The following is a 21,249-nucleotide window of genomic DNA, read 5'->3' as shown; positions in this document are numbered from 1 at the left end:
TGACGATGTTGATTATCAATGTGGCCGCGACGTGAACGGCCAGCCCTTGGACATGCTCAAGGTGATGAAGGGGTGCGTGGATCGCGTGCCGAGGGATGACTACGCGGTCGTTCCGAGCATGGGGGCCTACAAGCTGCACAAGCGCAGCAGGAAGTGGAACGATGCACGGAAATCCTGCATGGCCGAAGGAGGTGATGGAAATTATTTGTATACGTGGGTTTCGAGGTCTTTTAGGTGGATAAGGCCCAGGAAATGGGGGAAGGGGTTGACCTTGGAACTATATTTCGAAGGTGATGTGGAGGGTTTGCAATTTGATGTGCGATCATTGATCTATGAGGAAATCATTTGATTCGTGATATTTTGGCTCGTGCAATAAGTAATTTCTATGTTAATTATTTGGTGGCTGAAATCTAACAAGGGGAGGACACCATGTGATAGACAGCGATTTTTATGGCACGATGGATCTATGTGGAAAATAAGTAAATAGGTGTCCGACCGTTTCAGCCAATAGGTCTTAATAATAGAGATGTTTACATGGAAATTATTAAAAATTTCATAGTGGCCGTGGGGTGTTAGTGGGTAAAAATCCCACACTACACTGGCGCCCGCGGGAGATTCCCTTCTGGAGGCGTCGGGGTGCCTTTGGAATAAGTCTTTGCCTATAAGTCTATATAAAAAGTTAATTAAAAATTTTTGGCGTCTTACCTTGTTAATTGAGACAATAATTCAGTGACCCATGTGGTGGAAAAACTAGTGGCATTTCAGAAATTTTGACAACTGACGTTAGTTGACACTTGGCAGGTTATGATGGATTGACACTAGCTAGGTGACATTTACTAGCGACCCGCAGCGGCTTTTTGTCTTTTTCGTTAACTGCGCAACCGCATTTTCATCAAAACTATTCCTGGTTGGATAAATTCTGCTTTCGAGAAACAGTTCCATCTGATTTGCAATTAGAATTAATAAATTTCAAGGTTGACCGGGCACTCAAGAAAATATTCGACGAAACAAGTGATAGCGCCGAATTTTACCAAAACTTTCCGGCATGTAGATTTCCATATTTGCATAAGTCTATCGCGAATACATTAGCCACGTTTGGTTCTAGCGTCAACAACGCGGACGAGAATGACCGACTCTATTTCCCCTCAATCAATTGTCAATGATTTACAAACCGAATTCCTCGACATTAATAATTTAATTTAGCTTCTAGAAACCTATCATGTCACAACATTTTTCTTTCGTGATACCGATAACGATCTCGCGACGCTGCGCAGCGCTCTCGAAACGCCGGACGCGATAAGTTTTCAAAAACTCGAGTGCTGAGCGGTGAGCCCGTGTGCACAAAATGTAGAGTCAGTAACTCAGCACCTGGTGTTCAAGTGGCAGTCATCTAGGAAGTCTCGTGGTGCGCAGTGCTTCTGTCCGAGGGACAAACGCTATTTAAAATAGTCATTGAGCAAGAGTTCCATCGAGTAAGTATTAGTGTCCGGGGAAAAGACTCAGGTATCCGTAGAGACTGTATATTTTAGAGTGGCTTTATTCACTCTTAGTGAAATTTTTTCCCAAGATTTTCTTCGCGGCACCCCCCAGAACAGTTCCAAAATATAAAAAAAAAATCTATGTAAAGTTTGAACCCGATCGGATAAGGAGGAAAGGTGCCCCTGAGCCGTTGAACATTTAAATAAATATTTAACAACTCAGAAACTCGATTTTATATAATTATTATCCTCCAAGTTATTGATTACATCAAACAACATGTCAAGCAGAAGTTGTAGATCCAGACAAGGAGCATATTTTATGTTGTATTATTTTATCTCGGGCGACAAACGGTTTTCGAAAAAAGTCCGGAAGCTGAAACAAAAAACAAATTTTTTCCAAATTATGACAGCTCAAATCCTTCTCGAACACTTTTTATTTATGAAGGCGAAAAAAATATTGTAATTTTTATTTTCGAGGACTATTTTTTAATCATTTCAGGGCATTGAGTTCTATCCTGACTGGAGTGTGAACAGCAGTGGGAAGAAGTAGAGGCGGCAACGCGGTCCGAGAGAAATCGAATATACCTAGTGTGTGAATGTATCCTTCTTCTTCCTACTATCCCTCTCTATCCCTACTATCCTGTAAATTTGTGTGTAGCGGGGGTACAGACGCCACGCGGCTCGCCACCGCGCCGTGATATTTGTTAGCCTCAGTTACGACTCTCAAAATAATAATCATGAGTAATTTTAACACATTTGACCCTTTTTTTTTATTTTGCGATCATTATTCATAAGAATATTCTGTTTTGGATATGTCTTACATTCTTGTGCGCGCGGATAAGTTCACTGAGATGCACTATCCATCTATAGTCTAGTAAGACAGAGAAAGCAATCCCTCGTACGTATTCGTGTTCCTCGTCTGACCGTCCGCCTGTTTACACTCCAGTTAGGATAGAGCTCAATGTTTCACGGTGGCCATATACCGAGATATGCCTAAAAGATCGATTTTTTTCAGGATATTTTCAGTGTTTGATATGTGATGAATGTTTCCTGAAATTTTGGGACCCAAATTCGCAAATATATCACAGATATGTCCGCGTAGAGAAATTGTTAATTTCGGTGCCGTCGCTGAAGGGTTAATACCATTCTCCCTCCGTATTAATTTCTCTGATATTACTTCTGTCTGTAGGTTACCATGGAAAAACTGTTGCTGACGCTGACTCTTGTCGCTTTTTCAAGCGGAGTGCTTTGCAATGTAGCACGAAATCTGACCGAGGGTGATCCCACTGCAGGTACGCGTTATTATTATATTTATCGTGTCAGTTACATAATAATCGAAGTTCTATTATACTGCCAGCACCCAATGACATTCATAGTTTGACTGATATCAATTTCTCTTTAAAACACGTTAGCATTCTCAATTTTAAAAATCTATTCAAAACAGATTCTGTGTTCCTGACAAAAATTTCGCTTAAAAATATCCCAGTATAAAATTATTAGACTACTTAACCCGGCAAGAGTAAGATTTTCTACGAGTGAGGGACCAGCAAACCCCCACATGTGCACTGCCGGGTTAATATCCAGTGGGCATTCACAGACCACTCTTCCAAAAAAAACAGAGAAACAAATCTGACCTCTGATAAAAGCAATCCCACTAATCATATCATATGGAGTAATTATACTCACCCTTGACCAGCGATTACCAGTGTTCAGTGACGTCTGTTTACTAAACAAACCGAAATTAGGGGAAGTAGGGGCAAAACCGGGACGTTAAGGATAAAAGATCATAACTTCGACATTATTAATGTAAAAAAGAAATTTGAAATTAGGATTCAATAGAATAGACTCTTTATTAAATAATAGTATATATCCATTTTTTTTAAATAGAATAACAAATACAAAAAAATTACGATTTATAATATGGTTCGTTTTTACGGTTTTACCCCATGGCCCGGGTAAAACCGGGTACCATACTAGAAACTGGCCCTAGTACCTATAACAGCGGAATTCGTCCAATTCTTCAGGCCCCCCAACGAGTGCAGCCTTCGTGAGCCCACTTACAACCAACTGTACACTGCACCCAACCTTCATTCAATTTCGACGAACCATATGATTCTTCGACATAAATGCAAATGTCTTCACCGTTTTCATCGCCACTATTATCCTTCGATATTTTGTTTAATTTTGTAGTTTTCTTTCTTGTTAGTCGTAGTCCTTTATTAAGATTTAGTTTTCATTTTGATAACTTCCTCGTTTTTGTTGCTTTGTTATACACATTTTGTTCAAAACCGGGTACCCGACTTTACCCCGTACGGTTTTACCTCAACAGACAATTTTGTAAATACTGCGAATTATCAACAACACCAGGGCGAAGTACAAACAAACTGTCTTAATTATTTACACTTTAATATGCAACAATTAACATAATGCACACAATAAACGTACCTACCCGAACACTGTCAAAAGCGTTGAAGTTTCTTAACTATCGAAAATTAGATCAGAGCCATCAAAAACACGCAAGACGATATAATCTTACTATGCACGATTGTATGACGATCGTCTTTTGTTGATGAAACAATGCACATCGTGACAATATGTCGCTGCAACGACGCGTGGAAATTTGAGGCCGTTTTAAAAATAATAGCACATCCCGGTTTTACCCAGGTACCCGGTTTTGTCCTAATTTCCCCTAATTCTACACTACTCCTTCTTTCCCTCGAATCGTGTCACACGCCACTGTTGAACGCGATAAGTCTACACCAGTTCGTATTTTGCAACGAAGCTCTGAAATTAACGCACACTGTCAGCGCAAGGAGCAAGGACGCTTGAAATAGAGGGGTGGTGGTGGAGATGAGCAAAGTTCACAAAGAGGGACTCATTCTTCCAGAATCCGTGCTATCGATGGCTAAAACGCAACTTCACAACACGTTATACAAGCTGAAGATGCCGTGCACGAGTGGCGACGTGAGGGATGACTACAAGGTCGTTCAGGGCATGGGGGCCTACAAGCTGAACAAACGCGTCTTGAGTTGGGACCAGGCACGGAGAACCTGCATGGACGAAGGAGGTAATGGAAATTACTTGTATACGTAGGGTTTGAGGTGTTTTAAGCCCGGTCCAGACCTGAATGAGTATACGCTGAACAGGCTGAGCGCGCACGAATATTTTGATGTGGACCTGTGAAACGGTAGCCAGGACCGCGTGCTTCTACGTCAGAGAGGGTGACCGTGAACGCATATGCTAGTGCGGACGTGTCATTCGTGGTGACTCGGCGCATGCGACCCGACTCGCGAATGCCGGCGAAGGCACATGGCCTGAGCCGACCGTTGTCAGTTTTCTTCCGCATATCAAAGGGAATTTAGAGTGCATTGCGTTCACCGTGGAAGATAGAAGCAGACGTGATACTTTTCTAAAATCCTCGATGTCTCGGATTTTCATGATATTGAAATATATGGTAGTCCATATGAAACTAGGGAGGGTTGAGTCCTCATTTTCGCAGATTCGAAATTGTTTAAGAAATACAAATCTTCAAAGTTACCTGCTTTCGGTGATTATTACGAAACCCGCCTACAGAAATTCATTTTAATGACTTAACTTATTGAAGGTACGAACTTGCGTCTTTTTTTTTAATCATGAAGGATGGATCTATGTGAATGAATTTAATCAATTGCTAATATTGCCATAAACAGATAATTAAAAATCTAAAAATGACATTTTCAACAATATAATGCAATTACCATATGATAGACTTTAAAGCTCTATTTTACTGAATAATTTGTCTTTCTTTTCTTCACTACACCCTGCATTGTTCTTAATTCATACAGCCTGACCGACTCGCTGTTGTGTTAAAAAATCACACGAGACTATTCTTAACGAATTCAGCTTGAAATGATATAAATCAGTTTTTCATGAAATTTCCTTCATTATGGTCCGAATTACGTCGAAGTTTCCTCGGCACCCAAACATGCCGTAAAAAATCCAAAACCTGTAAAATTCGATAATGGGTAGTACCTGTGGCCTAAAACAGGTATTATGTACAATGTAGAAGCCGCTACCGCATTGTACATGTAAGTAATTGTGGTTACCTTAGGCGCCATATTATACATATAGGGTAGTAATGCCTGGCGAAGACAGGCTAAAAGCTAGTGGTCAATGATTTACGACAGCAAAACGGCTGTGCTGTCTCTGACTCTGACTTACTCGTCGCGCAAATAACTGATACATCGTTGACACTGATATCTCTTCGATCCGCGATATCAAAGTACGCGATCCAAGTGATGAGCACTCATTATTTCGATATCACTGATAACCTCCTAGCATTATCCTTAGCCATTTCGAAATCTTAGTTTTGCGATCCAAGTGACCACTAATCACCCCACCTCCAGATTACACAATTTCTTCTTCGGACTTAGCCCAAGCTTAAGCTCCCCCAGAGCACCCAACTTGCTCTTCTTCTCAATATTTAATCATCTTCCAAGCCCAAAATGTCTCCCTGCTTTCATTCCCCATCGTTCACATTTCCATAGAGCACCCCCACGAAGGAAATCCCAGATGAATCTTAATTCGAACCTATGGACCCGCAAATCCAATCGCGGCATCGGACGTTCATGCTGCAGGGTTTATTAAAGAATTCCCCATTGTTGGTTAGGTCAATTGGCCGTCATAAACTCGCATGCGGAGGGGAATATGCTGGTGAATTGGCTGAAGGAAGAGAATGTCCACGACGCTTGGATAGGTATTCACGATATGTTCGAGCACGGTATGTGGGTGACTTTGACAGGCGAAACGTTGGGAGCGGCTGGCTACGATAAGTGGTCACAGGGTAAACCTAACGGTGCGAACGGCAACGAACACTGCGGGAACATCCTAGATTCGGATGGAATGGGGGACAGATCGTGCGACACCATCCTTTATTACTTCTGTAAGATTTACCTATGCTGAACTAACCTCTTACATGGACCTTGCCCAGGATGAATTCCTGAAGCTTCAGGGAGATTGTGTGTGAAACTTCGACATTATTCGATGATTACAATAAAATATATCGCTGCTACAACTTATCTGGAATTTTTTTCTTGAGTGATAATCAATTTTCAGTGTGCATTAGATGCTTGAAGGTTTAAGCACCTAACTTCGATATACATGAGTAGATAATGTAGGATTTTAAATAATTGAGTATTCCCTCTAAGTTTGGATACCCTGATCACTACTAAATGTTCAATGCACCTTCATTTACCAATTTAAAATTCCAGAAATTACTGTCCTCAAATCCTTTGAAGATTCTTGTTTGTTTGTTTGTTTTTATTGTTTCCTTGTGTTTTAAGCAGGATGGCGTTTCAAGCTCATTTTTGCTGATATTGCCCTACCAACTATAGTCCCATTTTTTTTTATCCCTCCTCTCTCCTTCGGGTCCCAGCAGCATCAGTGCACCGGGAGAAAGGTGGTCCTCCCATCTTTCCCCAGTACACCGCCACGTGATGCTTAACTTCGGTGATCTAACGAGAACCGGTGTTTTCCATCACGGCTACGGCCGCTGGTCCTTTGAAAATTCACGACCTTAATTGAAAACATGCCTTAAGTCAAGAAACTAGTGGTTCCCACTATCCCTTTCACCGTGAACACACCTGATTCTACTTACATGTCAGCGTCGACATTAGACCATACTTACATACCCAGGAAGCTCTGTATGGAGCCACGAGTCAAAGTGAAGCAAATATAACGTCTGTTTCTTGTACATATTGTATATATACCTCTGCGTTATTCCTTAGAACTTTACTTATCATATAAGTGGACGTTTAACCACGGTGTCCCCATCTGGAGTCCCACAAGGATAGTCAGGTGCTTCCCTGTCTTGTCTCCCCTCCTCTAGAATTGCCGCCGTTTCTCGCGCTAATAGATCTCTCGTCAGTCGGTCCAAACCCACAATCTGGTAATACGTATACGCATGTAAGCCAAGAGAGAGAGAGAGAGAGAGAGAGGGAGAGGCAGTGCTGTGGGACGAAACGTGTACCTCGCAATCATCGCGTTCAGTGCTCGCGTTCAGAACTTCTGTGTAAAAAGACTTGAGACTCTTTATTATAACATACGTCAAATCTACGGGGCAGAACAATCATCCAGTAACTTGAAATGAGCTAGACGAGTATGGTTTCGAAGCGTTTATTTAATTTGTTATAACCAACACAGGTCTACGATATGAAATGTAGCTTACATCATTTTTACAAGTAATGCTGGATACATTCTTTGAAACTATATTTGACTAGCTCATTTCAACTCTTCGATCTGCAAGTCGTATTCCTACGCTCAAAACTGACGGGTTAATGAAAATTGAGCCTATCGGTTTTTGTTGGGGGGTTGCGGCTGCTTTCTGGCGTTCTTGATACTCTCTACTTCAGCGATGACCCGATGGGCGATCCGAGAGCACGAGCATCCTATAACGTTTGGGGAACGTGGAAGGGGGCTGCCTCGCCAGGCCAAGTATTTCACTGAAAGCACCTTTATGTACTTGCAGCTTCTTTTGATTTCACTCTCTTTTTTTATTTTGTAATTATTATTTTCTTCTATTTTTTTTATGATTTATTTGATTTCATGTACTTGGCGTAATTTTTTTTACTTTTTTGAAGTCTTTTATGAGGATCTCCCTTTTTTTTACAAAGATAATTTGCATAGGGAATGACTTCAGATAATTTTTAATATTATAAATTACAAAGGTTCATCATCAACAGCAATGAACAGTCTTATCACGGGACAGAATTAAGGATAAATTCTACGCAAGTTTAACAACTACGAAAACAAACCATGCGCACCGCATTGCCGATCTATATGTATTATATGTATAGTACTTTTTATTTATACTCCCTGTCATTTAAGAAGGAACCTGCCGACCGACGAGTTTAGACCGGTTCTGCGCAGCTTGACGCTCATTGGTGCCGGGAGAAGCCACTATTGGCTGTACCCCCACCAACGCTTCTTTGGAGCCAATGAGCTCATTCTACATGCGCGAAACGGGTTCCTTCTTAAATGACTGGGAGTTAGTACTAGAAACACTGATTAAATTCATGTATTATCGAAGGTGTCCATGTATCAAAATAACTGAATGATTATCCATAAGAAATCCTTCCTGCAAAATTATGCGTACTTACATAGCCTGGCGTAGGTCACAGCTTCTTTTTTACGCTTCGATTATCTACATATACATAAAATCCTCAGTTTAGTTACAAATAAAAATCAGTTTGATGATATACAAACATGTCGCAATTCAAATTTCGGCAGCTTACCTTCTGTTTGAGACTGTACTTTGGTTGCAATTCATTAATACAACGATATATATTTGTAAAAACACGTGACATCTCAAATTTTGACAACTTATCTTATTTGACACCCGCCAGGTTATAACTTGACGGTAAGCTGTCAAAATATGGAGTGGATTGCATAGTGAAGATAGCGATTGACGAACGAGACATGTATTAGTTTTTTTTTTTTGGCTGAATGTGTGCGTATAACGCGTATATACGTATTATGTTGAGGAAAATTTTCTTGGAGAAGGAGGAGAAGATGAAGAATAAGAAAATCTTACCCTTTCCGACAGATACACGAGACGATATTACGATATCTCTGTCATGCGTGGACCGATTTTATTGAATTTGGTCTTTTTCGAAAGCTTATATGCGGTTTACATAAGAAAAATGCCTTTAAATTTAGGAAATATTGCAGGCGTGGTGAGATATTAATGAAATAAGTTTCAGGCAACGCGCCAGCGACAGTCGACATATGCAGGGTGTCGAAACACGTACTTGGCGTCGAGACCCTACCGCGTCTCTAGACTCCCAATATTCAAGAAACAAATCCGAGAGATGGCGCGAGCGCTCCGCGCCAAAGATACTTACCTAGCAACATATATCCCCCCCCCCCCCCAAATACATGACTCATGTATGAAAGAAGCTAATTCCCTTTAATTCACGAAAAAAGTTCTCACGCAAAGATTGTGAAATCATCTTTGGTAATTCCAAATGTACCTTTAACCCTTTAATTCACGAAAAACATTAAAAACATTCTCACGCAAAGATTGTGAAATCAACTTTGCTAATTCCAATTGTATTCTCGTTCTCCGTTCGAACACTGATTCCTCTGTCACTTTTTATACTTGACATTCCTTTATTGGCCACAAATCAATTCAGTGCTCAGATTTTCAGCTTCGGTTTTAAGGAATTAGCGGGCGAGGCCAGTAGTTGACACAAAAACTTTTATAAGAGGGACATCTTCTGTTAAAAATGTCGTATGAAAATCGTTTTACGATGGAAAATAATAAAAACTTGGTAGAGACTAATTTAAACGAATCAAAGTCGGTAATAGATTAATAGCACATTCGCCAGCCTGCACTAGTGATATGAAACATTTTGTTTTAAGTCGACTTCATAGTTTTTTCTTATACAACGCCCGCTAATTCCTTAAAACCGAGGTTGAAAATCTGAGCACTGAATTGATTTGCTTACATTTATTGCTTACACGGAAAAATATTATATTTTTTAAGAGGTGGCCAAAACTGGTACAATATCTTAAAGTCGCGACAAATGGTGCATCCAGCCTAGTGAGCTACATTTCCGTAATAAATGAATTTCACAATAAATACTTTCTCAATACTGTATTTGTATTACATAAATCATTGCCCGTGCGCCCCGTGCGGAAATCCCCCGTTCGTATTCCACAACAATGCACATTGAACGCCAATAGGCGTTCCTCGCAGTGGATTGAATGCACTGATCTAGTACTTACAACGGAACACCGCGAACCCGCACTCACCGATTGGAACGCAACTTTGTGGGTTTATAGAGTGATTATATATAATACATTTTAGCATCTTTGAATATTATCGTATTTGACACCGTCGTGTATTAAGGCCTGCAGCAAGCAGAACGAGTCTTATTATGCAACTTACTATGCGTTAAGAGCGCGCAGCCGTGCGCACCTTGTACTTGCCATCCTGTAACTGCATAAGGCGACGCACAGTGATCCGAAATCCCCATATCAAGGAAAAAATATAGTAGCATCAATGTGAAACCTTCAATTTATACAAAACTTGGTATCCCGGGGTTTTTGAGGTCGCTGATTACAAATATGAAGTGAAAATTGATAAAAACAAAATATCTCCTTAGTATAGGAGATATTTGTGTGTCAATATTAATGATTAAATTAAAATATCTCCTAAACTAATAGTTTTCCGGCACAAGTTAATACTTTGTCATAGAAAATGATGAACTGAATAATCCAGTAATGTATTAAAAAATATATGGTTCCGATTAACAAAACATCGGTGACCTTCATACATATGCCCTTTATGCGTCCACATATAAAAAACTAATTACATTCAATTATAGCCTCCGAGAAACTATTCAACTTTTATCTAAAACATTTTTCGATATTATGAAAAACGAAGGGAAGATACTCTAAATACTTACTGGTAAAAGTTATAGAAAAAATGCTCCCTACACCAAAGCCGCAGGTTTACGCAGCTGAAACCTGTTTGATTATATACTTAAAGGTATAATGCACCACTAGTATTAAGTCTTACCTTGACGCTAGCTGTCGCGAAAAAGTTATGTCTAATTAAACTTCGATTCTATTGTTAAAAATACCTATTTGTTCCACTTATGTCCTACTGAAATCAACGAGGGTGTCATTGACTTAATTCATGTAATATATATGTTCAGTATGAACATAATCAAATTACAAAATTGCGTTTTTCTTGTTAATTTGCAGATAGTTGAAATTCTACTTGAAAGATAGTGTGTTTGTAACTCAAAATTGCAGGTGTTATACTCTCCAACTTTCATATTATAATTTCCTTACAAATTAATGGTATTTACAGAATATTCTTGTTCGTTCTGGTCCTTCACCTATTCTATTATGGAATTGTATTGAAAAAATTCTGTGTACTTAACATTCAAAAACTGACTTTTTTCCTCTATTCAAACCACTGTGCGACGGTGCATTATACAATTCATATACATGATTGAATTCGTAAAAAAGCACCATACATTTTTAGTTATTATGAAAATCTAAAAATTGCTAAAAATAACGTGCGGTAAAATTTTATTTTTAAGAAAAAAAACTTTTTCGTAAATTCTGTTTGTGGCGCTTATTGCTCCATTAAACTTTTGTTTCAAACATTTTTCTCTATTTGTTGTAATTTGGGAGTTATACGCGAAAAAGTGAAAGTGCCAATTTGATTTTGAGGTTAGTTTTGACCCCCTTAAAGGACGACAGAGCCCAAATGAAACACACCGTTGTTCCTGTCTTGAGTGACTCTATAAACCGGGTTCGCGGTGTTCCCTTGTTAGCACTGAAAGTACCAGTTAATACCAATCTCCCTTCGTATTAATTTCTCTGACATTACTTTTGTCTGTAGGTTACCATGTACAAACTGTTGCTGACGCTGACTCTTGTCGCTTTTTCAAGCGGAGTGCTTTGCAATGTAGTACCAAATCTGCCCGACACCGCCAACTTGAGCTTGGACCGGATGGAAATAATGAACAACAATGACAATGAGATTAGCAACATTACAGGTACGCGCTATTATTATTTTTACCGCGTTAGTTAGAAGATAATCGAAGTTCTACTGTACTGAGAGCGTCCAATAACATTCATAGTTTAAACGATTTCAATTTATCTTTAAAGCACTTCAGCATTCTCAATTTTAAAAATCCATTAAAAAGAGATTGTGCGCCCCTAACAAAAAAATTTTGCTTCAAAGTAATTATCAGGCGAGTGATAAAATGAATCGGGTCTTATCGTGTTCAGTCAGAACAATCACTTATCATAATATCATACCGAGTAATAGCTCTCTTCCTTTACCAGCGATTACAGTAAATCCTCGTTATAGCCGCGTTTTTACCATGCGGCAGTACGCCCGGTGGCTATCCCCACCATTTCTTGGAATCCTTAGGGTACGATTACGTTGGAGCTGCGATAATAGCGAAGAAAGAGAAATATTTCTTTCTCGACGCTTTTATCGTTGGTCATCTATATAGTCATCTTGCTCTTATCGTAGCTCTGATCGTTTATCGCAGCTCCAACATAAACGTACCCTTGGGTCGAGAGTGAGGGTATCCGAGAACGAGCGAGAGGAGACGAAAGAGTCGAGGGCAACTTCGCGTCAACTATTTCGTTCCCTCTCGCTCGCTCTTGGATTTTCTCACTCCCGGCATTGGCCGCACGGAATAGTGTCCGCATCGCGTTATACGACCGCCGCCAGCCACGTTCGTCAGGATTGATACAAGTGTTTACTGTACTCGCACTCAGTGACGCCTCTTTCCTAAACAAACCGAAATTATTTCTACACCACTCCTCCTTTTTTCTCGAATCCTGGCACAGGCGACTATTAGACGCTATAAGTCTACACCAGTTTTTTTGCAATGGGGTTGTTCAATTAACGCACTGTCAGCGCAAAGAGCACGGACGCTTGGAATATAGGGGTTGTGGTGGAGATGGGCACCGTTCACGAAGAGGTACTCACTCTTCCAGATTCCGAGTTGTTGACAATTGAAGAGGATGACGATGTTGATTATCAATCTGGCCGCGACGTGAACGGCCAGCCCTTGGACATGCTCAAGGTGATGAAGGGGTGCGTAGATCGCGTGCCGAGGGATGACTACGCGGTCGTTCCGAGCATGGGGGCCTACAAGCTGCACAAGCGCAGCAGGAAGTGGAACGATGCACGGAAATCCTGCATGGCCGAAGGAGGTGATGGAAATTATTTGTATACGTGAGTTTCGAGGTCTTTTAGGTGGATAAGGCCCAGGAAATGGGGGAAGGGGTTGACCCTGGAACTATATTTCGAAGGTGATGTGGAGGGTTTGCAATTTGATGTGCGATCATTGATCTATGAGGAAATCATTTGATTCGTGATATTTTGGCTCGTGCAATAAGTAATTTCTATGTTAATTATTTGGTGGCTGAAATCTAACAAGGGGAGGACACCATGTGGTAGACAGCGATTTTTATGGCACGATGGATCTATGTCGAAAATAAGTAAATAGGTGTCCGACCGTTTCAGCCAATAGGTCTTAATAATAGAGATGTTTACATGGAAATTATTAAAAATTTCATAGTGGCCGTGGGGTGTTAGTGGGTAAAAATCCCACACTACACTGGCGCCCGCGGGAGATTCCCTTCTGGAGGCGTCGGGGTGCCTTTGGAATAAGTCTTTGCCTATAAGTCTATATAAAAAGATAATTAAAAATTTTTGGCGTCTTACCTTGTTAATTGAGACAATAATTCAGTGACCCATGTGGTGGAAAAACTAGTGGCATTTCAGAAATTTTGACAACTGACGTTAGTTGACACTTGGCAGGTTATGATGGATTGACACTAGCTAGGTGACATTTACTAGCGACCCGCAGCGGCTTTTTGTCTTTTTCGTTAACTGCGCAACCGCATTTTCATCAAAACTATTCCTGGTTGGATAAATTCTGCTTTCGAGAAACAGTTCCACCTGATTTGCAATTAGAATTAATAAATTTCAAGGTTGACCGGGCACTCAAGAAAATATTCGACGAAACAAGTGATAGCGCCGAATTTTACCAAAACTTTCCGGCATGTAGATTTCCATATTTGCATAAGTCTATCGCGAATACATTAGCCACGTTTGGTTCTAGCGTCAACAACGCGGACGAGAATGACCGACTCTATTTCCCCTCAATCAATTGTCAATGATTTACAAACCGAATTCCTCGACATTAATAATTTAATTTAGCTTCTAGAAACCTATCATGTCACAACATTTTTCTTTCGTGATACCGATAACGATCTCGCGACGCTGCGCAGCGCTCTCGAAACGCCGGACGCGATAAGTTTTCAAAAACTCGAGTGCTGAGCGGTGAGCCTGTGTGCACAAAATGTAGAGTCGGTAACTCAGCACCTGGTGTTCAAGTGGCAGTCATCTAGCAAGTCTCGTGGTGCGCAGTGCTTCTGTCCGAGGGACAAACGCTATTTAAAATAGTCGTTGAGCAAGAGTTCCATCGAGTAAGTATTAGTGTCCGTGGAAAAGACTCAGGTATCCGTAGAGACTGTATATTAGAGTGGCTTTTTATTCACTCTTAGTGAAATTTTTTCCCACGATTTTCTTCGCGGCACCCCCCAGAACAGTTCCAAAATATAAAAAAAGAATCTTTGTAAAGTTTGAACCCAATCGGATAAGGAGGAAAGGTGCCCCTGAGCCGTTGAACATTTAAATAAATATTTAACAACTCAGAAACTCGATTTTATATAATTATTATCCTCCAAGTTATTGATTACATCAAACAACATGTCAAGCAGAAGTTGTAGATCCAGACAAGGAGCATCTTTTGTGTTGTATTATTTTTTCTCGGGCGACAAACGGTTTCGTAAAAACTCCGAAAAAAGTGAAACAAAAATATTTTTTTTTCATATTGTGAAAGTTTACATTCTGAGAGAGAAAGATAGAGAGAGATTGATTTCTAAATTTTCTCACTTGGGAAATAGTAACCGTTTGCGCGTATTCAATGCTTCAAAATTTTTGTTTAGATAGATCTGTTTCATTTTTTTTGGACCGGTCTCTCCTAAGTGCCACATTGTGAACGGAAACCTGTATAGGCCTCAGACAAAAGCCGTATCCAAAACAATTCTGAATAGTGGTCCATAACTCTGGTTATGACAAAATTATTAATAGTGATTTTAAATCGTTAAGCGTTGCGTGAGCAGAATTAGCCTCCACCGCTCATCGGTAAAAATTTAAACGGCTTACATAACAACACTTAGAGTGGAACATTCCCCGTGCACCACGCGCGGAAATCCCTCATTCGTATTCCACAAAATGCACATTGAACGGCAATAAGCGATTCCCACGGTGGAGTGAATGCACTGATCGAGCACTTAACACTCAAAGTACCAGTTAATACCATTCTCCCATCGTATTAATTTCTCTGGCATTACTTCTGTCTGTAGGTTACCATGGACAAACTGTTGCTGACGCTGACTCTTGTCGCTTTTTCAAGCGGAGTGCTTTGCAATGTAGCACGAAATCTGACCGAGGGTGATCCCACTACAGGTACGCGATATTATTATATTTATCGCGTTAGTTACATAATAATCGAAGTTCTACAATACTGCCAGCACCCAATGACATTCATAGTTTGACCCATATCAATTTCTCTTTAAAACTCGTCAGCATTCTCAATTTTAAAAATCTATTCAAAACAGATTCTGTGTTCCTGACAAAAAATTTCGCTTAAAAGTATCCCAATATAAAATTATCAGGCTACTTAACCCGGCAGTGTCCAGGTGGACTTTTGAAACACAAGTATCCACGCGGGCTGCTCTTTATTAACACTCAAACAATGCAGATCTAACCGAACATTAACATCACTCCATAGTATATGGCAAAAATATTAATAAACACACATTTTTGTTGTTGATATACTGAATGCAAACAATGTATCTGGAAGCTAGACTGAGTGTCAACCCCACTGCTAAAGAAACAACAGACGGCGATAAGATTTTCTACGAGTGAGGGACCAGCAGACCCCCACATGTGCACTGCCGGGTTAATATCCAGTGGGCATTCACAGGCCACTCTTCCAAAAAAACAGAGAAACAAATCTGACCTCTGATAAAAGCAATCCCACTAATCATATTGTTGCGCCGGGGCGTTTTCACCACAGACCACCCCGACGCAAAGGAGTAGAATAATAGACACGGACGCACACACGACTGAACTATATTGTTACACAGACCAATAGTTTACAAAGGTGCGACCCGTACGTCCGAACGCAATGGCGTTCGGTACAAGATCTCCTTCTCGTCGGCCTCTCCGATCGTCCTCTTGAAGGGGGCCGACCTTCTTCTATCTTCAGCTGCGAGCACCAGCATGCTATGCACGGGCCTATACCCGGTGCTCGCAACAATATCATATCGAGTAATTATACTCACCCTTGACCTGCGATTACCAGTGTTCAGTGACGTATGTTTACTAAACAAACCGAAAGTAATTTTACACTACTCCTTCTTTTCCTCGAATCGTGTCACACGCGACTGTTGAACGCGATAAGTCTACACCAGTTCGTATTTTGCAACGAAGCTCTGCAATTAACGTACTCTGTCAGCGCAAGCAGCATGCACGCTTGAAATAAAGGGGTCGTGGTGGAGATGGGTAAAGTTTACAAAGAGGGACTCATTCTTCTAGAATCCGTGCCATCGATAGCTAAAACGCAACTGCACAACACGTTATACAAGCTGGGGATGCCGTGCACGAGTGGCGACGTGAGGGATGACTACGTGGTTGTTCAGGGCATGGGGGCCTACAAGCTGAACAAACGCGTCTTGAGTTGGGACCAGGCACGGAGAACCTGCATGGACGAAGGAGGTGATGGAAATTATTTGTATATGTGAGGTTTGAGGTGTTTTAGGTGGATAAGGACCAGAAAATGGGGAAGGCGTTGACCTTGGGACTAGATTTCGAAAGCAATGCGGAGGTTTTCTAATTTGATATGTGGTCAATGATCTATGAGGAAATCATTTGATATCGTGTTATTTTCGCTCGTGGAATAAGTAATTTCTATATTAATTATTTGGTGGCTGAAATCTAAGTTTCGTTATGGAAATGCGGACCGTCACCCAACTTCGTGGCATTTGGGGATTATACCTTACTTGTGCCGCGAATTACATATTTATTTTGAGCGTTGATATCTTTTGAAATGATAACTTGTCAATTTCACAATCTAGACTCTAGAGTATCCTATATAATAAGACGCTTAAGGTGGATGTTCGTTTGTTAGCAAAATCTACCCATTCGTACTTCCCGATGATTTACAAGGTTCAGGTTCAGCATGAAGTTTCCTCGGCACCCAAAGATGCCGTAAAAAATCCAAAACCTATAAAATTCGATAATGGGTAGTACCTGTGGCCTAAAACAGGTATTATGTACAATGTAGAAGCCGCTACCGCATTGTACATGTAAGTAATTGTGGTTTCCTTAGGCGCCATATTATACATATAGGGTAGTAATGCCTGGCGAAGACAGGCTAAAAAACTAGTGGTCAATAATTTACGACAGCAAAACGGCTGTGTTGTCTCTGACTCTGACTTACTCGTCGCGCAAATAACTGATACATCGTTGACACTGATATCTCTTCGATCCGCGATATCAAAGTACGCGATCCAAGTGATGAGTACTCATTATTTCGATATCACTGATAACCTCCTAGCATTATCCTTAGCCATTTCGACATCTTAGTTTTGCGATCCAAGTGACCACTAATTACCCAATTTCTTCTTCAGCCTTAGCCCAAACTTAAACTCCTCCAGAGCACCCAAATTCCTCTTCTTCTGAATACTTAATCATCTTCCAAGCCCAAAATGTGTCCCTCCTTCAATTCCCCATCGTTCATATTCCCTTAGAGCACACCCGCGAAAAAAATTCCAGGTGTAACTTAATTCGAACCTCTGCGCACCCAAATCCGATCGAGGTATCAGGAGTTGATGCTACAGGGCTTATTAGGGAATTCCCCATTGTTGGTTAGGTCAATTGGCCGTCATAAACTCGCATGCGGAGGGGAAGATGCTGGTGAATTGGATGAAGAACAAGAGTGTCCACGAGGTTTGGATAGGTACTCACGATATGTTCAAGCAGGGCCATTGGGTGACTTTGTTAGGCGAAACGGTGCGAGCGGCTGGCTACGATAAGTGGTCACCGGGTGAGCCTAACAATGCGAACGGCAACGAACACTGCGGGAACTTCCTAGATTCGGATGGAATGGGGGACAGATCGTGCGACACCAACCTTTATTACTTCTGTAAGATTTACCTATGCTGAACTATCGGCGAACATCTTGTGTGGAACTTGCCTAGGATGAATACCCGAAGCTTCAAGGAGATTGTGTGATAAAATAAATTATATCGCTGTTGCCACTTATCTGGAATTTTTGTTCTTGAGTGATAATCAATTTTCAGTGTGTATTAGATGCTTGAAGGTTTAAGCACCTAACTTCGATATACATGAGTAGATAATGTAGGATTTTAAATAATTGAGTATTCCCTCTAAGTTTGGATACCCTGATCACTACTAAATGTTCAATGCACCTTCATTTACCAATTTAAAATTCCAGAAATTACTGTCCTCAAATCCTTTGAAGATTCTTGTTTGTTTGTTTGTTTTTATTGTTTCCCTGTGTTTTAAGCAGGATGGCGTTTCAAGCTCATTTTTGCTTATATTGCCCTACCAACTATAGTCCCATTTTTTTTATCCCTCCACTCTCCTTCGGGTCCCAGCAGCATCAGTGCACCGGGAGAAAGGTGGTCCTCCCATCTTTCCCCAGTACACCGCCCCGTGATGCTTAACTTCGGTGATCTAACGAGAACCGGTGTTTTCCATCACGGCTACGGCCGCTGGTCCTTTGAAGATTCACGACCTTAATTGAAAACATGCCTTAAGTCAAGAAACTAGTGGTTCCCACTATCCCTTTCACCGTGAACACACCTGATTCTACTTACATGTCAGCGTCGACATTAGACCATACTTACATACCCAGGAAGCTCTGTATGGAGCCACGAGTCAAAGTGAAGCAAATATAACGTCTGTTTCTTGTACATATTGTATATATACCTCTGCGTTATTCCTTAGAACTTTACTTATCATATAAGTGGACGTTTAACCACGGTGTCCCCATCTGGAGTCCCACAAGGATAGTCAGGTGCTTCCCTGTCTTGTCTCCCCTCCTCTAGAATTGCCGCCGTTTCTCGCGCTAATAGATCTCTCGTCAGTCGGTCCAAACCCACAATCTGGTAATACGTATACGCATGTAAGCCAAGAGAGAGAGAGAGAGAGGGAGAGGCAGTGCTGTGCGACGAAACGTGTACCTCGCAATCATCGCGTTCAGTGCTCGCGTTCAGAACTTCTGTGTAAAAAGACTTGACACTCTTTATTATAACATACGTCAAATCTACGGGGCAGAACAATCATCCAGTAACTTGAAATGAGCTAGTCGAGTATGGTTTCGAAGCGTTTATTTAATTTGTTATAACCAACACAGGTCTACGATATGAAATGTAGCTTACATCATTTTTACAAGTAATGCTGGATACATTCTTTGAAACTATATTTGACTAGCTCATTTCAACTCTTCGATCTGCAAGTCGTATTCCTACGCTCAAAACTGACGGGTTAATGAAAATTGAGCCTATCGGTTTTTGTTGGGGGGTTGCGGCTGCTTTCTGGCGTTCTTGATACTCTCTACTTCAGCGATGACCCGATGGGCGGTCCGAGAGCACGAGCATCCTATAACGTTTGGGGAACGTGGAAGGGGGCTGCCTCGCCAGGCCAAGTATTTCACTGAAAGCACCTTTATGTACTTGCAGCTCCTTTTGATTTCACTCTCTTTTTTTATTTTGTAATTATTATTTTCTTCTATTTTTTTTTATGATTTATTTGATTTCATGTACTTGGCGTAATTTTTTTTACTTTTTTGAAGTCTTTTATGAGGATCTCCCTTTTTTTTACAAAGATAATTTGCATAGGGAATGACTTCAGATAATTTTTAATATTATAAATTACAAAGGTTCATCATCAACAGCAATGAACAGTCTTATCACGGGACAGAATTAAGGATAAATTCTACGCAAGTTTAACAACTACGAAAACAAACCATGCGCACCGCATTGCCGATCTATATGTATTATATGTATAGTACTTTGTATATATACTCCCTGTCATTTAAGAAGGAACCTGCCGACCGACGAGTTTAGACCGGTTCTGCGCAGCTTGACGCTCATTGGTGCCGGGAGAAGCCACTATTGGCTGTACCCCCACCAACGCTTTTTTGGAGCCAATGAGCTCATTCTACATGCGCGAAACGGGTTCCTTCTTAAATGACTGGGAGTTAGTACTAGAAACACTGATTAAATTCATGTATTATCGAAGGTGTCCATGTATCAAAATAACTGAATGATTATCCATAAGAAATCCTTCCTGCAAAATTATGCGTACTTGCATAGCCTGGCGTAGGTCACAGCTTCATTTTACGCTTCGATTATCTACATATACATAAAATCCTCAGTTTAGTTACAAATAAAAATCAGTTTGATGATATACAAACATGTCGCAATTCAAATTTCGGCAGCTTACCTTGTGTTTGAGACTGCACTTTGGTTGCAATTCATTAATACAACGTTATTACGATATCTCTGTTATGCGTGGACCGATTTTATTGAATTTGGTCTTTTTCGAAAGCTTATATGCGGTTTACATAAGAAAAATGCCTTTAAATTTAGGAAATATTGCAGGCGTGGTGAGATATTAATGAAATAAGTTTCAGGCAATGTTGGATTAGCCGGATTACGAGTAAAAGATACGCGCCAGCGACAGTCGACATATGCAGGGTGTCGAAACACGTACTTGGCGTCGAGACCCAACCGCGTCTCTAGACTCCCAATATTCAAGAAACAAATCCGAGAGATGGCGCGAGCGCTCCGCGCCAAAGATACTTACCTAGCAACATATATCCCCCCCCCCCCCCCCCAAATACATGACTCATGTATGAAAGAAGCTAATTCCCTTTAATTCACGAAAAAAGTTCTCACGCAAAGATTGTGAAATCATCTTTGGTAATTCCAAATGTACCTTTAACCCTTTAATTCACGAAAAACATTAAAAACATTCTCACGCAAAGATTGTGAAATCAACTTTGCTAATTCCAATTGTATTCTCGTTCTCCGTTCGAACACTGATTCCTCTGTCACTTTTTATACTTGACATTCCTTTATTGGC

General features: G+C 40.7%; 2 protein-coding genes across 2 annotated transcripts; both read left to right on the top strand.

Annotated features, from left to right (window-relative positions):
- On the top strand, positions 1–18,622 carry LOC143367930 (C-type mannose receptor 2-like). The gene is made up of 9 exons (XM_076810198.1): positions 1–213; positions 1,366–1,405; positions 2,668–2,770; positions 4,366–4,545; positions 6,127–6,417; positions 13,957–14,063; positions 15,435–15,537; positions 16,672–16,851; positions 18,008–18,622. The coding sequence occupies exons 1-9, from the start codon at positions 53–55 to the stop codon at positions 18,298–18,300; spliced, it is 1,458 nt and encodes a 485-aa protein (XP_076666313.1). The 5' UTR covers positions 1–52; the 3' UTR covers positions 18,301–18,622.
- Positions 11,804–17,988, top strand: LOC143368072 (uncharacterized). The gene is made up of 3 exons (XM_076810447.1): positions 11,804–12,034; positions 12,993–13,245; positions 16,886–17,988. The coding sequence occupies exons 1-2, from the start codon at positions 11,884–11,886 to the stop codon at positions 13,235–13,237; spliced, it is 396 nt and encodes a 131-aa protein (XP_076666562.1). The 5' UTR covers positions 11,804–11,883; the 3' UTR covers positions 13,238–13,245; positions 16,886–17,988.
- Positions 18,623–21,249: the final 2,627 nt, after the last annotated feature.

The sequence above is a fragment of the Andrena cerasifolii genome, chromosome 4 (assembly GCF_050908995.1).
Source record: "Andrena cerasifolii isolate SP2316 chromosome 4, iyAndCera1_principal, whole genome shotgun sequence".
Lineage (NCBI taxonomy): Eukaryota > Metazoa > Arthropoda > Insecta > Hymenoptera > Andrenidae > Andrena > Andrena cerasifolii.
Note: the sequence above shows the minus strand (reverse complement) of the source record. Positions and strands in the feature narration are given on the sequence as shown.